This window comes from Pangasianodon hypophthalmus, chromosome 28 (assembly GCF_027358585.1).
Source record: "Pangasianodon hypophthalmus isolate fPanHyp1 chromosome 28, fPanHyp1.pri, whole genome shotgun sequence".
NCBI classification, from domain to species: domain Eukaryota; kingdom Metazoa; phylum Chordata; class Actinopteri; order Siluriformes; family Pangasiidae; genus Pangasianodon; species Pangasianodon hypophthalmus.
The window spans coordinates 17,133,435-17,152,813 of NC_069737.1; the positions used below are offsets into that span (position 1 = coordinate 17,133,435).

Sequence of the window (19,379 nt, forward strand, 5' to 3'; positions counted from 1 at the left end):
TACTGCTGGATTTGTCCTGTTTATCTAAAACAGTTCTAAGGTTCTAGAGCATTCCTGATGTCCTCTACAGCACAGTTTCAGAGTTTGGAAGTGCTGTAATAAAAACATGTTCCCCTGGCAGAGCTGTGATGATGGTCATGTGTGTGCTGGGTGAAGTGTTCAGGATGGGTTATACTGCTTCAGGAGATCAGTGTGATATGCAAGAGATAAAAACCATTCAGAGCTTTAAACATCATGAGCAGGACATTGTATTTAGTGTGGAAGTTAACAGACAGAACACAGGTACCTTGTGTGTGTGTGTGTGTGTGTGTGTGTGAATGTGTGTTACCTTTGAGTAAACAGGAAGTGTGATGTTCAGGTTGCAGATGGCATTGTGGTTCAGGCTGCGGTAAGTTCTCGGTTCTTTGGTGAATGAAAGTCGACCACACGGCTCCTGTGCACTGTCACGGATCTGATAACCAATCAACCAATCAATTAATCGATCTATCTATCAGTTCTAAATATTAGAGCTGTTTATATATAAATATTAGCAGTTTAGGAGTATAAAGTTGTGATGGTACAATGATGTCAGACTCCTGATTGTTGTATTCCATGTCTCACTGTGTGATAATATAAGCACACCTTTATGAATAGAGCAAGACGGTTCTCCTTGAAGGCATAGAAGCTGAAAATGTGGTGCTGTCCGCTTTTAGTCAGAGGAACAAGGTTTCCAAAACAATCCACAAAAATGGGCTTTCCTTCCAGAACCTGAAACACAGTGTCCTTCTGAAATCACACACTGACGCTGAGATCAGATCACTAAATCGGTTCCTCTGCTTAGCTCATTTACATCTCAGACCTACGCTATAGTGTTTAACCCTCTAACTCTACTCTCAAGACACATTCATCTCTGCTCACACACCTTCACCACACACTCCTCTCTGTTTATCCATGTGGATATAAATACAAAACATTGCAGGTTTTACTCTCATTGATAAACACATACAGGAACTGCATTTCCCATCATGCCCGTGCTCTACATTGTCAGTCTACCTCCACGTCTCGGCTGCGTGCCACCTCGGTGAAGTTCTCCTGTTGTTCCAGGGTCTTATCCATCTTGTCATCGGTCATGCAGAAACAGCGCAGCCGTGCCTCGATTGGGTCGAGTGTCTTAGCGAAGATGACAAACTTGGCCATGTAGGGAACACAGATGATCTCCCTATACAGCTGCGTGCAGAACGTCACTGACTCCTGAGACTGACGGCAGTCTATCAGCCAGAACCTGCAAACCATCCCCAGGAATGAAAAATCAACATCAGGTCTGTGGTTCTACAATCACCACAAGGGAGTGCGTTCTAATCCTGGACACTGCCACTCATTACTGTTATTAATATCTACAGTGTTAGTGTTCTAATAAACACAACAGGAAAAAGGAGAAAACAAGGGACTAAAACTAGGGAACCTGGAACAAGGGACTAGAGGAACACAGAACAGTGAAATAGAACCTGCTGAGGCGTGCTGAGAGGAGACACTCACCGAGCTGAGACATTGGTGGTGAAGGAGACACACTGATTAATGAAGGTGAGAGGAGTCGAACCAGTGATGTCCTCCCACTGCGCCGGGGTGGTACCTCCTACACACACACACACACACACACAGACAGGTTTATCTTGTCACATTTGTCCTTGTGAGGACCTTCCATTATCACATCATTATTAATGCAGCTTATTAATGCTACATCTAAATCTAACCCTAACCTCAAAATTTTGTTTAAAAAAAAAAAGCACACATACATATACACACACACACACACCTGTGATGCTGCAGAGTAAACGCAGAGTGGGCGTCTCCCCCAGCATGCTGCTGCTACTGCCCTCATTGGTGGAGGTTTTGGGAATGGGGATCGTCATGGTGATGGGTTTGTGGAATTTGCGTCTCCGGGGCTCCAGAGTAACAATAGGGCTGAATGTCGCCTTATTACCGAGAATCCTCTTCACTACCTCAGGCCCTATTGGCTGAGCCTGTTGGGCAAGTACACAGAAAGAGGCAGAGCTTATCATTTTGTGTGTGTGTGTGTGTGTGTGTGTGTGTGTGTGTGTGTGTGTTGCTACCTGTAGTCCGACACGGATCCTTTTGGTCAGAGCTCCTTCAGGAAACACTGCCTGCACCTGAGGAACTAATGAGCTGCTGAGAACCCCCCCCTCTGGACCAATCAGGTGACTGTCCTGCCGTATCCGAGACACCACCGCAAAGAATTGTGGGAAATCACGAGTGATGATGCGGCAGATGCGCTTCTTCTCCAGCTCCTCGGGTGAGTCCAATTCTGAACCGGCACAACAGCACGGCATTAACAGAGCATCACTATCATTGAGAGCAGCTAGTACACTCTTCTGTTTAGGTCATAAGGGGCTTAGGGGTTAGAGGTTTGGGGTTTCATCCTCACTAATGGTGCTGAGCATATGGTTAAGATCCTGAGTTTTAGTCTCTGGCATTAGTAAAGGTCAGGGGATTAGTGTGCTTTAGGGGATTAGCAGTTATCAAACCGCTGATTAAAAAACCTGGCCTTCACCCTTGACCTTGTCAGCAGTCTAATGATAGGCCAAGCCTCCATGTTAGCTCTAAGATCCTAGAAAAGGTTGCACCTCAGCAATTAAGCTCAGACCTACATAAAAATAATATTCATGAACTCTGTCAGTCAGGATTTAGGCCTCATCGCAGTACGGAGACAGCGCTGGTTAAAGTAGTAAATGATGAATATTGGCCTCTGATCAGGGTTGTTTCTCCATGCTTGTGTTGCTCGATCAGTGCAGCTTTTGATACCGTGGCTCTGGTCTTATTTGACTGATCATAATCAGTTTGTAGATGTTAACTGTGACTTCTCTATACTTAATGTAAAGTTTGGGTAAAGGCTCTGCTCTAGGCTCACTGCATTTTTCTCTATATACAAAAACAGTTATTCAAAAACATAGTATTAGCTTCCACTGCTATGCTGATGACACACAGCTATATGTTTCCGTAAAGTCAGATGTACAACTAAAAGTTGAAGAATGTTAAAGACCTTGGTGTAATTGACTAGTTCATGCTTTTGTTACCTCAAGGTTGGATTATTTTAATCCCTTGCTGTCTGGATGTTCCAGCAGATGCATAAACAAGCTCCAGTTAGTCCAGAATGCAGCAACCAAAGTTCTTACTAGAACCAGAAGATGTGATTACATTGATCTTATCTTATCCATAATGCATTGGCTCCGCATTGATTATAAAATACTACTAATGACCTATAAAGCACTAAATGGTCTAGCACCATAGTACCTGAGCAAATGTTTCGTCTTTTACTTCTGCTTCAATCAAAAGGTGCAGGCTCTTTATTAGAACCTAGAATAATGAAGACTACAGCAGGGGGCCCCTAATTATGGAGCAGCCTTCCAATTAGTGTTCAGGACTCAGATACAGTCTCAATCTTTATGCCTAGGCTGAAAACCTATTTGTTTAGTCAAGCTTTTTGCTAACAGCTTTCCTCTTAGGTAAAAGCATAGATTTGTAGGGCTCATGGGCATAGAGTGTTTTGGTAAACTGAGATGTTTGGATGCTGTCTCCCCCCACCCCTACTCTCAAGTGTTCACTCAGGTTTGTTGATGGTGGAGTGGCTGGCTTCATGTTTCAGGATGCCCTCATGTCTGTGTTACCTTCTGGCTCTCCCTTTTAGTTATGCTTTCATAACTAGTCTTGCTGGAGTCCTTGCATACACTCAGATGTAGGTTGTAGATGTAGGGTTTAGGAAGTAGGATGCAGGTTGTAGGTTGCAGGGTGTAGTGTGTAGGGAGTAGGGTGAAGTGTATAGGGTGTAGTGCGTGGTGTAGGGTGTAGAGTGTAGGGAGTAGGGTGTAGTAAATAGGGCATAGATGGTGGGGTCAGGGTGTAAGGAGTGGGGACTGACCCTCGTCCATGCCATTGAGGATCTGGTTGAGTTCCTCCTCAGTGTGCTCACAGTGGTGTTCTCTCCAGCTCTCTCCTGTCTCGCTGCGCAGAACCACAAGCTCTCGCTCAGAACCACGCAGAGCCGCAAAGTGAGGAATCTCCACTATCACCGGTCTTTACGCACACAAAAACACAGACACACACAGTGTGTTTATGATAAAGAAAATAATTAATATATATATAAATAAAAATCACATGGAGCTGGTTAGCATAAGCATTAGTCTGTCCTACCCAAGGAATTTGGTTCCCGGTGGGCCAAGCTGCAGGATTCTGCTCACCAAACTCTCTCCCTCATTAAGAGGGGGCGGAGCTGTAGGCAAGTGTAACTTCCTGTTAAAGCAGAGGAGAGAGTTTGAGACACACACACAGTACTGAGTATGTTTACAAGATGTTCATTAAGAGCAGATTGTGAATAAGAGTGATGGGATAGGTACAAGACAGTCTTTACGAATACAGCAGCATCTCTTTAGACAAAATTCAGAATCCAGTTGTGAATAAACACTGAAGCAACACTAAGAGTTAGACAGGAACTATCTCTCTGTCTACTTCTCTCTCTCTCTCTCACCCAAGGAACGGTGATCCTGTAGGTCCAAGCTCTATGATACGTCCTGTAATTCCATCTCCCTCCACCAGGGGCATTGTGGCCACGCGGTGTCTCTTTACCAGTCTGCAGGTCACACGTGTTGGAGCTGAACACTTCCTGGGTGGGACTATGATGCGTAGACCGTTGTGACGGCAACCACGCATGGCCCCGCCCCTTGCATCTACCATGAAACTGACCAGGAAGCTGATTGGTGGAAAGACAGAAAGACACAGCAGAACATCATCACTATGTCATTACTGTGTGTGTGTGTGTGTGTGTGTGTGTGTGTGTGCTCACCCAGACTGCAGCAGCGTGTTAGTCAGGACTACGTTGTCTAGGTGTTCGGCTCCCCAGCTCAGCCGATACGAGTCTTTATCATTTTCTCTGGACAGACTTGATACCTGACACACACACACACACACACACACACAGCTCAGTTCCACTTGAACAAACTGTAATGTTCGTGTGTGTGTGTGTGTGTGTGTGTGTGTGTGTGTGTGTGCGCGTGTGTGTGCACTTGTACCTGGTGGCTGGTGATCATGTCCTCGATGAGAACTCCATCTCTCTGATAGCCCAAGTGAGGTGAAGTGTAATGAGCCCTTTATAACAAACAAATACATAAACAGCAAAATGTAAAACATACAGCAAGTGGGTCTCTGAGTCCATATATGGAAATATGTAACTATGGGTGTGTCTCTGTGTCTATATACAAGCATATCATTTTATATACCATATAATATACATAGACATATATCTGCGTTTGGAAAGGAGAGCAGGTCTGAGAGTGCATGTCTATGAGTCTGTATGTGTGTGTATGTGATGTGCGTGTGTTTGTGAGTGTGTGTGTGTGTGTGTGTGTATACCTGTCCAGGTTATGGCTGAGGTAGCTCATGCCATCCAGGTATTTTCCGGACAGAGAGTCATCTCCCAGCTCTCTCAGGTCCTCCACCCTCAGATACTCACCTCCATCTCCAGTCATTGTGTCCTCACCTGCACACACCTCGATCAGCATACTCTGACACACTAGCTAAAAATCAGCATACTCTGACACACTAGCTAAAAATCAGCATACTCTGACACACTATCTGCCGTGAAAATAAACAAAAAAATCAAACAGAAGTAGAAATTTACATAATAATATACAATCAAATATCACAAAAACAACTTATATGGCTCTACTCATAGTTATTTACAAGTGCCATAAATTCAACCAGTGAAGGAAGCACAATAAGTTTTAAGTATTCCTGTAAATTGTTCCACATTGTTGAGGCATTACATTTAAAACCCTTTTTCTCCAGCTCAGACCTAACATGGGGAACAACAAGTTGAATAATTGTGTATTATACTGAAAGATATAGTTTGCTAATAAAGTAAAGTGTGACACTGAGTGGTACTACTGCAAATCCTAAATGTTACCTACAGAGGACCAGATAGCCCAACATCATATCTCATTATGTGGTTCTCAGGCGTGCACTACTAGAAACTGTAGTGATCTGCGCACTCACCTTCCTCATCAGAAACATCCAGAACTTCAGTCATTGTCTCAGGAACGTTCAGCTTGTGCTTCTCTGTCACCGTCTGCAGGACAGAATTAACACTGCCACTGTCATAAACATCGCTAACGTAATTAACACCAGTAACATTAGCAACAAGATATGACAAGTCTTTGTTGTCATTATACTTGTGTACAATAAATTTTGGTGTGAGTCTCTTGCAAGCAGCAACATAATTCATAAAATGAAAAAAATTTACATTATGTGCACAGGAATGGGCAGCAAAATAATAAATTACAATAAATATGTAAAGTGGCTGTGCTTGCATGCGCATAATGACAGCCTGTGGAGGAGAAGGGGGTTTGATCAGTCCCACTTGTACTGGGAAGGGTTTGATGGAGGCCACCACTTTGGGGGAAAAAGCTGTTTTCTGGTTGCGTGGGATCAATTTGCCCTGTACCGCTTGCCAGATTGTAGAAGGTCAAACAGGCTGTGTCCAGAGTGTGTTGTGTCTCTGCTGGTGCTGGTAGCCTTCTTCTTCAGATGGCTAGCATACACACAGTCCAGGTTTGGGAGGCCCGATGATCCACTGAGCCGCCCTCACCACACAGATCCTCCCACTCTGCGATTGTGCAGCTACAAAGCTACATCTCGTTCCTTGAGCAGCGCCCACACGTTGTTGTTTTATTGCCTTATGTCTGAGAAAATTTCCCGCACATAAGTTTATGTATCCCAGGACTGATGAGGCATATTCCCCCAGATCTGCTCCCTGTGCAAACAGATGCTCAGTGCTATCAAAACAGTCTTGCAGTGTTGAGGTGGCTCTCTCAGTCCACACCTGTACAATTTTGAAAGCTGGCCTTGTCCTGCAGATCAGTGGCTTGTACACAGGGATCAGTTTTAGAGAAATATTGTCAGGCAGTCCCAAGTGTGCAGATGGTGTGGCTTTAAATGCCCCTGGGATGTTTGTGTAGACTTGGTCCAGAGCGTTACTTTCTCTCATGGGAAAGTTCTCATTTTTATGAAATTTAGGCACGACTGATTTAAGATCTGCATGATTGAAGTCCCCTGCCACAATAACAACACTGTCATCAGCTGGTTGTTAATCACATCATATTTGTACTCTGTAGCTAGCAGCGTTTAGAACAAAGCGACTCAGCCAAGTCTCTGTGATCATAGTCTCTGTGATGATAGTCACACGGTTGTTCAGATCATGTGAAGTAATCCAAAGACTTGGAAGGGCTGGTCTGTACGGGTTAGCTTTTAGCCTAGCTCATAGCCCTGCTTGCTTCCTCTGCGTCTGCTTCCTTTCCCTTTGCTGCCTGCCTCGCCTCACTCAGGGGATGGGGAGCAAAGGATCTCTGGTGGGATGGATTTTGTATTAAAAGTGTAAATTCTGTATTGATCCCAGATATACAGTAACTGGGATCACTCATATAAGTTATGTGGTACTGCCCCTCCATTAAAAAACAAACAAAAAACAACAAAAACAAGCTGCAAATGAGTGGAGAGAGTCAAGCCACTGCCATCTAGCCAATAAAACACGGCATGGTGCATCGGCTAACTCAAAGCGGCAAATACAGTGTTATTAATTAATATGTAAAATGCTAAATTGGAATCACTGAATCATTGAATATAGATTTCACCATTGTTACAGAGAAAATTAGAGTGACTTTAATTGACTGACCGAGCTATCATTTGCTAGCTAGCTGATATATCCATGATTATAATCAAGGTAATGTAAGTGTAAGTAGCTAATGTAATGTAAAAATTGAAAATACACCTGTAAACAGCTCCGCTCCTTCCACAGGTGGAGTTTGTTTAAAAGTAATTGGCTGGCTAACTATAACAAGGTTCTTCGGGTGTTTGCTAAGGTCATACAGTCAATAAATTGTTATGAAATTTTGCTATTGTTAGCTGCTTTTGTATACACCATCCTGTCTTTGACTCACATTGATTTGCTAGTTAGATTATGAGTACAGTGAGCTATCTTAGATGTCAAAATGAGCAACATACCAACTGCAAAGAACTCCACACTGAGGGTCTGTTAGAGCAGTTTACAGCAGAACAGGACACGGCTTTGCTACAGGTGCATGGAAAGTTGGAAAGGCTCAACTTTTATTTTCAAAAGTGTCAATCACCTCATCAACCATGCCCTTTTATTCATCACCAGTTAACTCCTATAAAACAGATTTATCAAAAGGAAAAACACTGGGGAGATATCAAAATCAACTGAACCTTTAAAAATGACTGAACGCTATTCTGGGAAATAATTTGTGGAGATATAAATTAAAATTTATGAAACCATACCTGAACTTGTGCCTGTACCTAAACCTGAACCTGTAATTGAACCTATAATCTTTGTGATGTGATTAAACACAGTGACACACACATTTACACACAGCAGTGTTGATGAGGAGGAAATGTAGCAGAGAGAAGACTCTGATGAGATCAACATTGGCTCTGTGTGTCTCTCAGTCATGGTGTTTGTCTTTTTTGCAGTTTGTGATGTATTTGTGTGTTGGGAGTGTTACTCACAGTCGTCATGGTGATGACCTCCTCAGTAACGACCTTCAGTGTGTCCACCACAGAGATGTAGCCTAGACGCTTAGCGATGGAGAGAGCTGTGTTCCCGTTCTGAAAAAAAACAAACACACATACATACAAAAAAATACACACACACACACACACACACACACACAGATCGGGCCGTGAGTGTGTGTGTGTGTGTGTGTGTGTGTGTGTGTGTGTTTTCATGTGCTGTGCTGTATATGTCAGTATCTGTGTGTGTCTCACCATGGTAATAGCATTGGGCTTCGCACCGTGATGAAGCAGAACATTGATGATGTGTGTGTTTCCCTGCTGAGCTGCTTGGTGAAGCGGTGTGTACCCATTCTGCAGAAAATACACACACACACACACACACACACACACACATACACACACACTCCAAGCCTTATTTACCTGATAAAATAAAGGAGTTAAGGAAGTGTAAGCAGAAAGTGATTGTGAACAGGACGTATACATGTAAAGAGGAAATGAGAGACCCAGCAAGTGAATATGAACAGGAACTATGTGTAAACAGAAAACGAGAAGTTATCTCTTACTCTAGTTTTGGTGTTTACATTTGCCCCATGCTGCAACAGGAAGTTCACCATCTTCACGTTTCCATAGTGACAGGCGACGATAAGTGGGGTGTAACCCAGCTTTGGGGTGACAGGGGTTACACAAAGTACATTACACACATATATGTTATCAGGCAAAAAACGTAAAAAGTTTTTTGAGTGTGTGTGCGTGTGTGTGTTCTCACTTTTGTTTGGTGGTCTAAGTAAGCACCATGTTTAACAAGAATTTCAGCTACATTCACTCTGTCCTCCTGAGCAGCAAGATGTAGTGGAGTGAGACCGTTCTGAAAGAGACAGACAGAGAGACAGATCATAATTACAGCTCTGTTGTGTTGTGTAATCTAGCTGCCAGAACTACTTCTGTCTTGTCAGAATTAAGTAGGATGAAGTTACTCAACATCCAGTGTCTAATGCCCTCAACACATTCCTCAAATTTGTTTGAGGACATACAGCTGTGTGTCATCGGCATTGCAATGGAAGCTACAAATATTTACGAATATTTGTACCCAGAGGTAGAATATGTAGAGAAAAGAGCAGAAGCTTGTAGAACACTAAACTTTACTTTACTATGCATAGAGAAGTCACAGTTTACATCTACAAACTGATAATGATCAGTAGTATAAGACCTGAGCCAGGAGAGAGCTATAGCCTTAAAGGGACACACTGCAGCCAAAATAAAAAAAAGTAACCATCAACACTTCTATTGTAATCATGCCTACTTGCATCTTATAGCGATGATGCAGCGGGATCTGCAGCAAAATTTCCCTGTTTAACCTTTCCCTGGGGAAACCTGCACCAGATTTTGGAAATTTTAAAGACTACAATGGTTGGGGTGGATATTTGATGCTAACACTAAGTGATACAATACCATGCAACAGAATACTACGTACCATGACCAAATTGTTTATATAATTCTAGTATTATGCTGAAATTCTCCTTTAACTCCAACAACATTTTTAGTCTGTCTAGAAGAATATTATGATCTATGGTCTACAAAGATCACTGAGAGAGAGTGCATTCATGCTGAACATGGACGGCTTCTTAAGCTAACAGCTTCCTAAATCCAAGTGCATTGACTAATATTTAATCATCCCAAGGTCTTCTTCTACTACTCACAAGAAAAGCTGCACTGAGAAAGAGCAACACGAGCAAGCAGACAGATAAAGAGCTGTCTACAGATCTAAATCCTGACAGAAAATTTTCATGAATGTGATTACTATGCAGGTCTGAGATTAACTGCTGACCTACAACCTACAAAAGTTCCAGCTCACGTTTCTAAAACATTACCACAAATATTGCAGAGATGTAATAATGTGTTAATGGTGTATGTGTGTGTGTATTGAACGGGTGTAGAGATTGCCTCACTTTTGCATTAACATTAACATTAGCTCCGTGGTCCAGCAGCAGGGCGGCCATGTCATCATGTCCCTCTTGGGCAGCGAGGTGTAGCGGGGTCATGAACTGCCGTGTTGCAGCTCCAGGCTCCGCCCCCTTCTGCAACAGCACTCTTGCCACCTCCAGCTTATTCTTCCTCGCCGCAATGTGGAGCGGGGTGTATCCGTTCTGCACACAAACACAAGCACACACAAGTCAGCTACATCTTAGATATCACAACACAAGTTTTTAAGAAAGTGAGTACAGTGAGTACAGTGAACACAGTGAGTACAGTGAGCACAGTGAGTACAGTGAGTACAGTTAGCACAGTGAGCACAGTGAGTACAGTGAGCACAGTAAGCACAGTGAGCACAGTGAGTACAGTGAGTACAGTAAGCATAGTGAACACAGTGAGCATAGTGAGTACAGTGAGCATAGTGAGTACAGTGAGTACAGTAAGCATAGTGAACACAGTGAGTACAGTGAGCACAGTGAGTACAGTGAGTACAGTAAGCATAGTGAACACAGTGAGCACAGTGAGTACAGTGAGTATAGTGAGTACAGTGAGCATAGTGAGTACAGTGAGTACAGTAAGCATAGTGAACACAGTAAGCACAGTGAACACAGTGAGTACAGTGAGCACAGTGAACACAGTAAGCACAGTGAACACAGTGAGTACAGTGAGCACAGTGAGTACAGTGAGCACAGTAAGCACAGTGAGTACAGTGAGCATAGTGAGTACAGTGAGCACAGTGAGTACAGTGAGCACAGTAAGCACAGTGAGCACAGTGAGCATAGTGAGTACAGTAAGCATAGTGAGTACAGTGAGTACAGTGAGCACAGTGAGCACAGTAAGCACAGTGAGCATAGTGAGTACAGTGAGCATAGTGAGTACAGTGAGTACAGTGAGCACAGTAAGCACAGTGAGCACAGTGAGTACAGTGAGCACAGTGAGCACAGTGAACACAGTGAGTACAGTGAGCACAGTAAGCACAGTGAGCACAGTGAGCACAGTGAGTACAGTGAACACAGTGAGCACAGTGAGCACAGTAAGCACAGTGAGCACAGTGAGTACAGTGAGCACAGTGAGTACAGTGAGTATAGTGAGCACAGTGAGCACAGTGAGCACAGTGAGTATAGTGAGTACAGTGAGCACAGTGAGTATAGTGAGTACAGTGAGCACAGTGAACACAGTGAGTACAGTGAGCACAGTGAGTACAGTGAGCACAGTAAGCACAGTGAGCACAGTGAGTACAGTGAGCACAGTGAGCACAGTGAGTACAGTGAGCACAGTGAGCACAGTGAGCATAGTGAGTACAGTGAGCATAGTGAGCACAGTGAGCACAGTGAGCACAGTGAGTACAGTGAGCATAGTGAGTACAGTGAGTACAGTGAGCACAGTAAGCACAGTGAGTACAGTGAGCACAGTGAGCACAGTGAACACAGTGAGCACAGTGAGCACAGTGAGTACAGTGAACACAGTGAGCACAGTGAGCACAGTAAGCACAGTGAGTACAGTGAGTACAGTGAGCACAGTGAACACAGTGAGTACAGTGAGCACAGTGAGTACAGTGAGTATAGTGAGCACAGTGAGTACAGTGAGTATAGTGAGTATAGTGAGTACAGTGAGTACAGTGAGCACAGTGAGTATAGTGAGTACAGTGAGCACAGTGAACACAGTGAGTACAGTAAGCACAGTGAGTACAGTGAACACAGTGAGTACAGTAAGCACAGTGAGTACAGTGAGCACAGTGAGTACAGTGAACACAGTGAACACAGTGAGTACAGTAAGCACAGTGAGTACAGTGAACACAGTGAGTACAGTGAGCACAGTGAGTACAGTGAGCACAGTGAGCACAGTGAACACAGTAAGCACAGTGAGTACAGTGAACACAGTGAGTACAGTGAACACAGTGAGTACAGTAAGCACAGTGAGTACAGTGAGCACAGTGAGTACAGTGAGCACAGTGAGTACAGTAAGCACAGAGAGTACAGTAAGCACAGTGAGTACAGTGAGCACAGTGAGCACAGTAAGCACAGTGAGCACAGTGAGTACAGTGAGCACAGTGAGTACAGTGAGTATAGTGAGTACAGTGAGCACAGTGAGTACAGTGAGCACAGTGAATACAGTGAGTACAGTAAGCACAGTGAGCACAGTGAGCACAGTGAGTACAGTGAGCACAGTGAACACAGTGAACACAGTGAGCACAGTGAGCACAGTGAACACAGTGAGTACAGTGAGCACAGTGAACACAGTGAGTACAGTAAGCACAGTGAGTACAGTGAGCACAGTGAGTACAGTGAGTATAGTGAGCACAGTGAGCACAGTGAGTACAGTGAGCACAGTGAGCACAGTGAACACAGTGAACACAGTGAGTACAGTGAGCACAGTAAGCACAGTGAGCACAGTGAGCACAGTGAACACAGTGAGTATAGTGAGCACAGTGAGTACAGTGAGCACAGTGAGCACAGTAAGCACAGTGAGTACAGTGAACACAGTGAGTACAGTGAGCACAGTGAGCACAGTAAGTACAGTGAACACAGTGAACACAGTGAGTACAGTGAGTTGTGATTATAGCACTACACTATGCTATACCACACTATACTATAACTAGAGTACTATTATACTCCACTATAATATACTTTCCTGAACTATTCTATAATGTACTACAGTACACTAAGACACATTTTACTATACTATACAATATTATTCTACACATTGCAATAAATTTTATTATCTATTTCTCTGTGAATGGCTGGGCAATATGGTGATATTATATAAATTTTGCTATGTATTAGCCTCATGATATATTTTTTTCTGAAAATCGTGGTAATTTTAGGTGTATAACTATATAAGTGTATAGTGAGCATAGTTATTATAGTGATTATAGTGACTATCACCTTGGCTGTGCTGTGAGGTGATGCGCCTTTATCCAGCAACAGAAGCGCGACCTGCTGATTATCATAGTGAACTGCCACATGCAGAGGAGTGAGACTGTCCTGAGAGACAGAGAGAGAGAGAGATAAACAGAGAGAGTGTTCAACTCCATGACCTTAGAGCAGCGTAAAATTAACTGTACCTGTGTCTGATCCTGATGCAGTGTGTTCTCTGATCTGTAGCTCCAGTTTGTCTGATCCCTGTGTGATGTATAGCTCCCGTCTGTCTGATCATCAGCTCCAATCTGTGTCTGATCCCTTTATAAGCTTAAGCTCCAGTCCGTGTCTGATGTAGAGCTCCAGTCTATGTCTGATCTTTAGCTCCCGTCTGTGTCTGATCCCTGTCTGATCTTTAGCTACAGTCCATGCCTGATCTATAATTCCAGTCTGTGTCTGATCTTTAGCTCCAATCTATGTCTGATCCCTGTCTGACTTTTAGCCCCAGTGTCTGTACCTTTCCGGCTTCATCAGGCAGGGCTCTGCGCTGCAGTAGGAGTTTGGCCACCTCCAGGCTTCCGTACTTTGCTGCTACGTGCAGAGGAGTAAACCCTTTCTGTGGACATAACACACAACATCTTACGCACACAACCTAATGCACACAACCTAATATACACATAAGCACAACCTAACACAACTCACTACTGATTTACACACAGCGTGTTGCAGTGTATACACTAATATGCTTGTGTATGTGTGTGTGTGTACTTTGGTGGTCAGTGCGTGTGTGGCTCCAGCCTCCAGCAGCACAGAGACGATGTGCGTGTGTCCCTCTCGAGCGGCGATGTGCAGAGGTGTGTATCCGTTAGTGGTGGCAGCGTCGGGATCGGCCATGTGCTGCAACAACAACTGCACCGTATCAGACTGACCCAACCTCGCCGAAATATGGAGGGGGGTCTGACCCTCCTGCAGAGAGAGAGAGACAGGGAGACAGAAAGGGAGACAGAGAGACATACAGGGAGAGTGAGACAAGGGGGGCGGGCATGAGAGAGAGAGAGACAGGGCATGTGTGTGTGTGTGATTGTGTGATTGTGTGTTACTCTGGCTGTTGCGTCTACGCGAGCTCCGTTTCTCAGCAGGCAACGCACCACCTCCATCTGCCCCGCCCTCGCTGACATGTGCAGGGCTGTCTCTCCACGCTACAAACACAAAACACAACACACACACACAGGACAGTATGAGGATGCAGTAGTGTGGTACAAGTATACACGGTAATACTACTAGGAATAATAAAAATAAAGAGGTGTAACTGACGACGTTGCAGACATCCGGTGAAGCTCCATTCTGCAGCAGCAACAGCGCAATGTTCAGGTGACCCATAAACGCTGCCACATGGATTGGAGTCAGACCCGACTGAGAGAAAGACAGAGAGAGAGAGAGAGAGAGAGAGAGAGAGAGAGAGAGGGGGGGGGGGGGTCACTAACAAAACACGTGCTTCTCTCCTTTCATCACTAAGACCCTTGAAATGTGCAGTTCTCACACAGCAATCTTCAGAACTTTATCTAAACAACCTCCTGAGCACCATGCAGCCATGTCTTCTAATGAACGCTTTCTCCTCACAGTAACTGAAGATCAACATGAAGCCTGAGAGAACTCACTCCTGATCCTTATCTCCTTATCTCCACTCTGATCTGGACTTGAGGAACCACACTCTGAGCTGATCTCTTTATCCTATACAGAATTAATCCTATTGTGTAGCATGTAAAGTTTCAGTTTCATCTCCTCACAGCATTACAGCTGGAGTTCCATTCCACTATTATTTTCAGTATGCAAAAAGTACACACTCATGGGTTCTCCTCACTGCTACACTGATGATGCAGAACTTCCCCTTCCTCCCATTCTCCTTCCAAATCTCACTGATGATATCACACTGCCTTCCATAATTCTCTTTCTGATTAAAGTTGAAGCGTATCCTGCTGATAGGATAAGGGTTAAAGGTGAAGGGTATCGTGGTGATGGGATAGGGGTTAAAGGTGAAGGTATCCTGGTGATGGGATAGGGGTTAAAGGTGAAGGGTATCCTGCTGATAGGATAAGAGTTAAAGGTGAAGGGTATCCTGGTGAGGGGATAGGGGTTAAAGGTGAAGGGTATCCTGGTGATAGGATAGGGGTTAAAGGTGAAGGGTATCGTGGTGATAGGATAGGGGTTAAAGGTGAAGGGTATCGTGGTGATAGGATAGGGGTTAAAGGTGAAGGGTATCCTGGTGAGGGGATAGGGGTTAAAGGTGAAGGGTATCCTGGTGATAGGATAGGGGTTAAAGGTGAAGGGTATCGTGGTGATAGGATAGGGGTTATAGGTGAAGGGTATCGTGGTGATAGGATAGGGATTAAAGGTGAAGGGTATCCTGGTGATGGGATAGGGGTTAAAGGTGAAGGGTATCGTGGTGATAGGATAGGGGTTAAAGGTGAAGGGTATCGTGGTGATAGGATAGGGGTTAAAGGTGAAGGGTATCGTGGTGATAGGATAGGGGTTATAGGTGAAGGGTATCGTGGTGATAGGATAAGAGTTAAAGGTGAAGGGTATCCTGGTGAGGGGATAGGGGTTAAAGGTGAAGGGTATCCTGGTGATAGGATAGGGGTTAAAGGTGAAGGGTATCGTGGTGATAGGATAGGGGTTAAAGGTGAAGGGTATCGTGGTGATAGGATAGGGGTTATAGGTGAAGCGTATCCTGGTGATAGGATAGGGGTTAAAGGTGAAGGGTATCCTGGTGATAGGATAGGGGTTAAAGGTGAAGGGTATCGTGGTGATAGGATAGGGGTTGAAGGTGAAGGGTATCCTGGTGATAGGATAGGGGTTAAAGGTGAAGGGTATCCTGGTGATAGGATAGGGGTTATAGGTGAAGGGTATCCTGGTGATAGGATAGGGGTTATAGGTGAAGGGTATCGTGGTGATAGGATAGGGGTTATAGGTGAAGCGTATCCTGGTGATAGGATAGGGGTTAAAGGTGAAGGGTATCCTGGTGATAGGATAGGGGTTGAAGGTGAAGGGTATCGTGGTGATAGGATAGGGGTTAAAGGTAAAGGGTATCGTGGTGATAGGATAGGGGTTAAAGGTGAAGGGTATCGTGGTGATAGGATAAGGGTTAAAGGTGAAGGGTATCCTGGTGATAGGATAGGGGTTAAAGGTGAAGGGTATCGTGGTGATAGGATAAGGGTTAAAGGTGAAGGGTATCGTGGTGATAGGATAGGGGTTGAAGGTGAAGGGTATCCTGGTGATAGGATAAGGGTTAAAGGTGAAGGGTATCGTGGTGATAGGATAGGGGTTGAAGGTGAAGGGTATCCTGGTGATAGGATAGGGGTTATAGGTGAAGCGTATCCTGGTGATAGGATAGGGGTTAAAGGTGAAGCGTATCCTGGTGATAGGATAGGGGTTAAAGGTGAAGGGTATCGTGGTGATAGGATAGGGGTTAAAGGTGAAGGTATCCTGGTGATGGGATAGGGGTTAAAGGTGAAGGGTATCCTGCTGATAGGATAAGAGTTAAAGGTGAAGGGTATCCTGGTGAGGGGATAGGGGTTAAAGGTGAAGGTATCCTGCTAATAGGATAGGGGTTAAAGGTGAAGGGTATCGTGGTGATAGGATAGGGGTTGAAGGTGAAGGGTATCGTGGTGATAGGATAGGGGTTGAAGGTGAAGGGTATCCTGGTGATAGGATAGGGGTTAAAGGTGAAGGGTATAGTGGTGATGGGATAGGGGTTAAAGGTGAAAGGTCATTACTTCAGTTATGGCCTGAATAGAAGCTCCATATTTCACTAGCAGCTCCATCACTTTTACTCTGTTCTTCTTACAGGCAATGTGCAGTGGAGTGAAGCCATTCTGTAACACACACACACAGAATTATAGTAACAACAGACCTGAGTGATGTTAAAACTAGTGTGTGTGTGTGTGTGTGTGTGTGTGTGTTGGCATGTGTGTGTTTTACCAGTGCTCGTGCATTGGGATTGGCTCTCTTGTCCAGCAATAATTTAGTGACTCTGTAGTGGCCGCAATGGGCGGAGACATGCAGAGCGGTGAGGTAATCCAGAGTGACATCATCAACTGGCGCTGTGTATTGCAGTAGGTGCTTTACACACTCGACATGATCACCCTGTGCAGACATGTGCAGTGGGGACAGCCCATTCTGCATGTGCGTGCATGTGTGTGTGTGTGTGTGTGTGTAGGAAGGAGACAAAAACAAAACAGAAGCATTTTAATGCCAATTGTGACATCTCTGTGTGTGTGTGTGTGCGTGTGTGTGTGTATACCTTGGTTCTTGCAAGTATCGGAGCTCCTCTCTCTAACAGCAGCTCCACCGCTGCATCATGACCACTTCTGGCAGCACAGTGAAGCGGAGTCAAACCATCCTGTGCAGCACACACACACACACACACTGTTATTTTGTAACAGGAAATATTTTGACAGGTCACTGGTAAACGTGAGACAGTGCGCTGTACACTCACCCTTGTCTTAGCATCGATCTGTGCCCCCCTATCGAGCAGCAAGGACACCATGTTGGTATTTCCCCGTTTAGAGGCCACATGCAGAGGGGTGATACCATTCTGTACAGGGAATATCAAAACATTGACATCACTCCTACTGAAAAACATGGATGGAGCTCTGATTGGCTTATATTGTAACACCTTTTTCTGTGATTGGCTATGACCTGATAACTTTTTCTCAATGACTGAAGTTGTAAGACACTGCTCTGTGATTGGCTGATCCCGTAAAGCACTGCTCTGTGATTGGCTGAGTGTGTAAGACGGTGCTCTGTGATTGGCTGAGAGCATTACCCTGGCGGTGAAGTCCACAGCAGCGCCACGGTTCAGTAGCAGTGTAGAAACATTAACATTTCCGTAATGAGCAGCGATGTGGAGTGGAGTGAAGCCACTCTGCTCAGGGAAGACGGAAAAGGGGAAGAAGGAATAAAAAGAATAAGGGGAGGAGCGAAAGAGAGAAGGAATACTATTTATTTAATGCACATGCTCGGTAAGTCAGAAATAGCTCTGTCTGAACATGCAGCATGCTAGTGGAGCATCACAACTGAGCAGGAAGTAAAGACAGAATGAGCTTTGAAACGAACAGTGCATGCAAGAAAATCATATAGAAAAATAAGAAACCTTTCATTCAATCATATTAGCAAAATGAAAATGATACCAAAGAAAGAAATAAAACTTTAGCAGCTAGTAGCATCACTGCAGCTAAGAGATAATGAGTACTGTTGAGATGAATATTGAGAAATGAATGTAAGAGTGCAGATCTTATGACTGATTGTCTCTTACCTTTCCACTCTGACAGACATGGTGCAATTTGAGAGACAAAATTAACATGTGTGCAGCGAAACATGACTAAATAATTTAAACAAACCCTAAAGTGAGAGTTTTAAATTTATCACGCTGTATGGCGAGACCAAACGAGCTCACAGAATGTGAATAAAGTTCCATTTCTAAAAACACACACTACACTGAGTGGCCAGTTTATCAGGTACATCTCACTAATCTCTGATCACATCTTAGCTACAGAACGGAACGAACACTACACAGTGAACAGAAAAGCGCTAATACACTGTAAACTGAACTGTCTCACTTTCCAAGTCATCCCAAGTCAAACAACAAGGACCTGCTTTTATGTTTTATGGAGCCATTCATCAGTATAACATGTTCCTTCATCACACTGGAGGTGTTACTTTGAGCATAAATTAATAAACTGTAGCCACGTGAGGATGGACTCAAGCCACAGCTTTAATCAGATACACCATGTGGTTCTGATGTTCTTCAGTGAGTATCAGGACACCATCAGGAGAACATGACCAGCTTACATTGATCACTCCAAACTGTTCACTCATTGTTGCTTGCATTATTTCTTTATATCATTATTTCATTATTTCCTTCTATCAGCAGGATACTGGAACTGGAAACTGTTCTCCACTCAGTTCTTCTACTTC

The 19,379-nt window shown here is 44.2% G+C and overlaps 1 protein-coding gene across 1 annotated transcript in view; it reads right to left on the reverse strand.

The window, feature by feature from the left end:
- ank2a (ankyrin 2a, neuronal) overlaps nt 1–19,379 on the reverse strand; it is a 57,858-nt gene that overhangs the window by 24,846 nt on the left and 13,633 nt on the right. Inside the window, exons 8-35 of the mRNA XM_053230903.1 lie at nt 18,229–18,327; nt 17,899–17,997; nt 17,704–17,802; nt 17,382–17,579; nt 17,177–17,275; nt 14,718–14,816; nt 14,504–14,602; nt 14,172–14,369; nt 13,921–14,019; nt 13,431–13,529; nt 10,521–10,718; nt 9,341–9,439; nt 9,138–9,236; nt 8,827–8,925; nt 8,569–8,667; nt 6,043–6,115; nt 5,401–5,527; nt 5,061–5,136; nt 4,835–4,938; nt 4,520–4,741; nt 4,186–4,284; nt 3,914–4,068; nt 2,091–2,302; nt 1,793–2,000; nt 1,516–1,612; nt 1,033–1,261; nt 622–747; nt 329–451 (exon numbers count right to left, since the gene is read on the reverse strand). Of these exons, the coding sequence (XP_053086878.1) occupies nt 329–451; nt 622–747; nt 1,033–1,261; nt 1,516–1,612; nt 1,793–2,000; nt 2,091–2,302; nt 3,914–4,068; nt 4,186–4,284; nt 4,520–4,741; nt 4,835–4,938; nt 5,061–5,136; nt 5,401–5,527; nt 6,043–6,115; nt 8,569–8,667; nt 8,827–8,925; nt 9,138–9,236; nt 9,341–9,439; nt 10,521–10,718; nt 13,431–13,529; nt 13,921–14,019; nt 14,172–14,369; nt 14,504–14,602; nt 14,718–14,816; nt 17,177–17,275; nt 17,382–17,579; nt 17,704–17,802; nt 17,899–17,997; nt 18,229–18,327 (3,633 nt within the window). The remainder of the gene's footprint in view (nt 1–328; nt 452–621; nt 748–1,032; nt 1,262–1,515; nt 1,613–1,792; nt 2,001–2,090; nt 2,303–3,913; nt 4,069–4,185; nt 4,285–4,519; nt 4,742–4,834; nt 4,939–5,060; nt 5,137–5,400; nt 5,528–6,042; nt 6,116–8,568; nt 8,668–8,826; nt 8,926–9,137; nt 9,237–9,340; nt 9,440–10,520; nt 10,719–13,430; nt 13,530–13,920; nt 14,020–14,171; nt 14,370–14,503; nt 14,603–14,717; nt 14,817–17,176; nt 17,276–17,381; nt 17,580–17,703; nt 17,803–17,898; nt 17,998–18,228; nt 18,328–19,379) is intronic.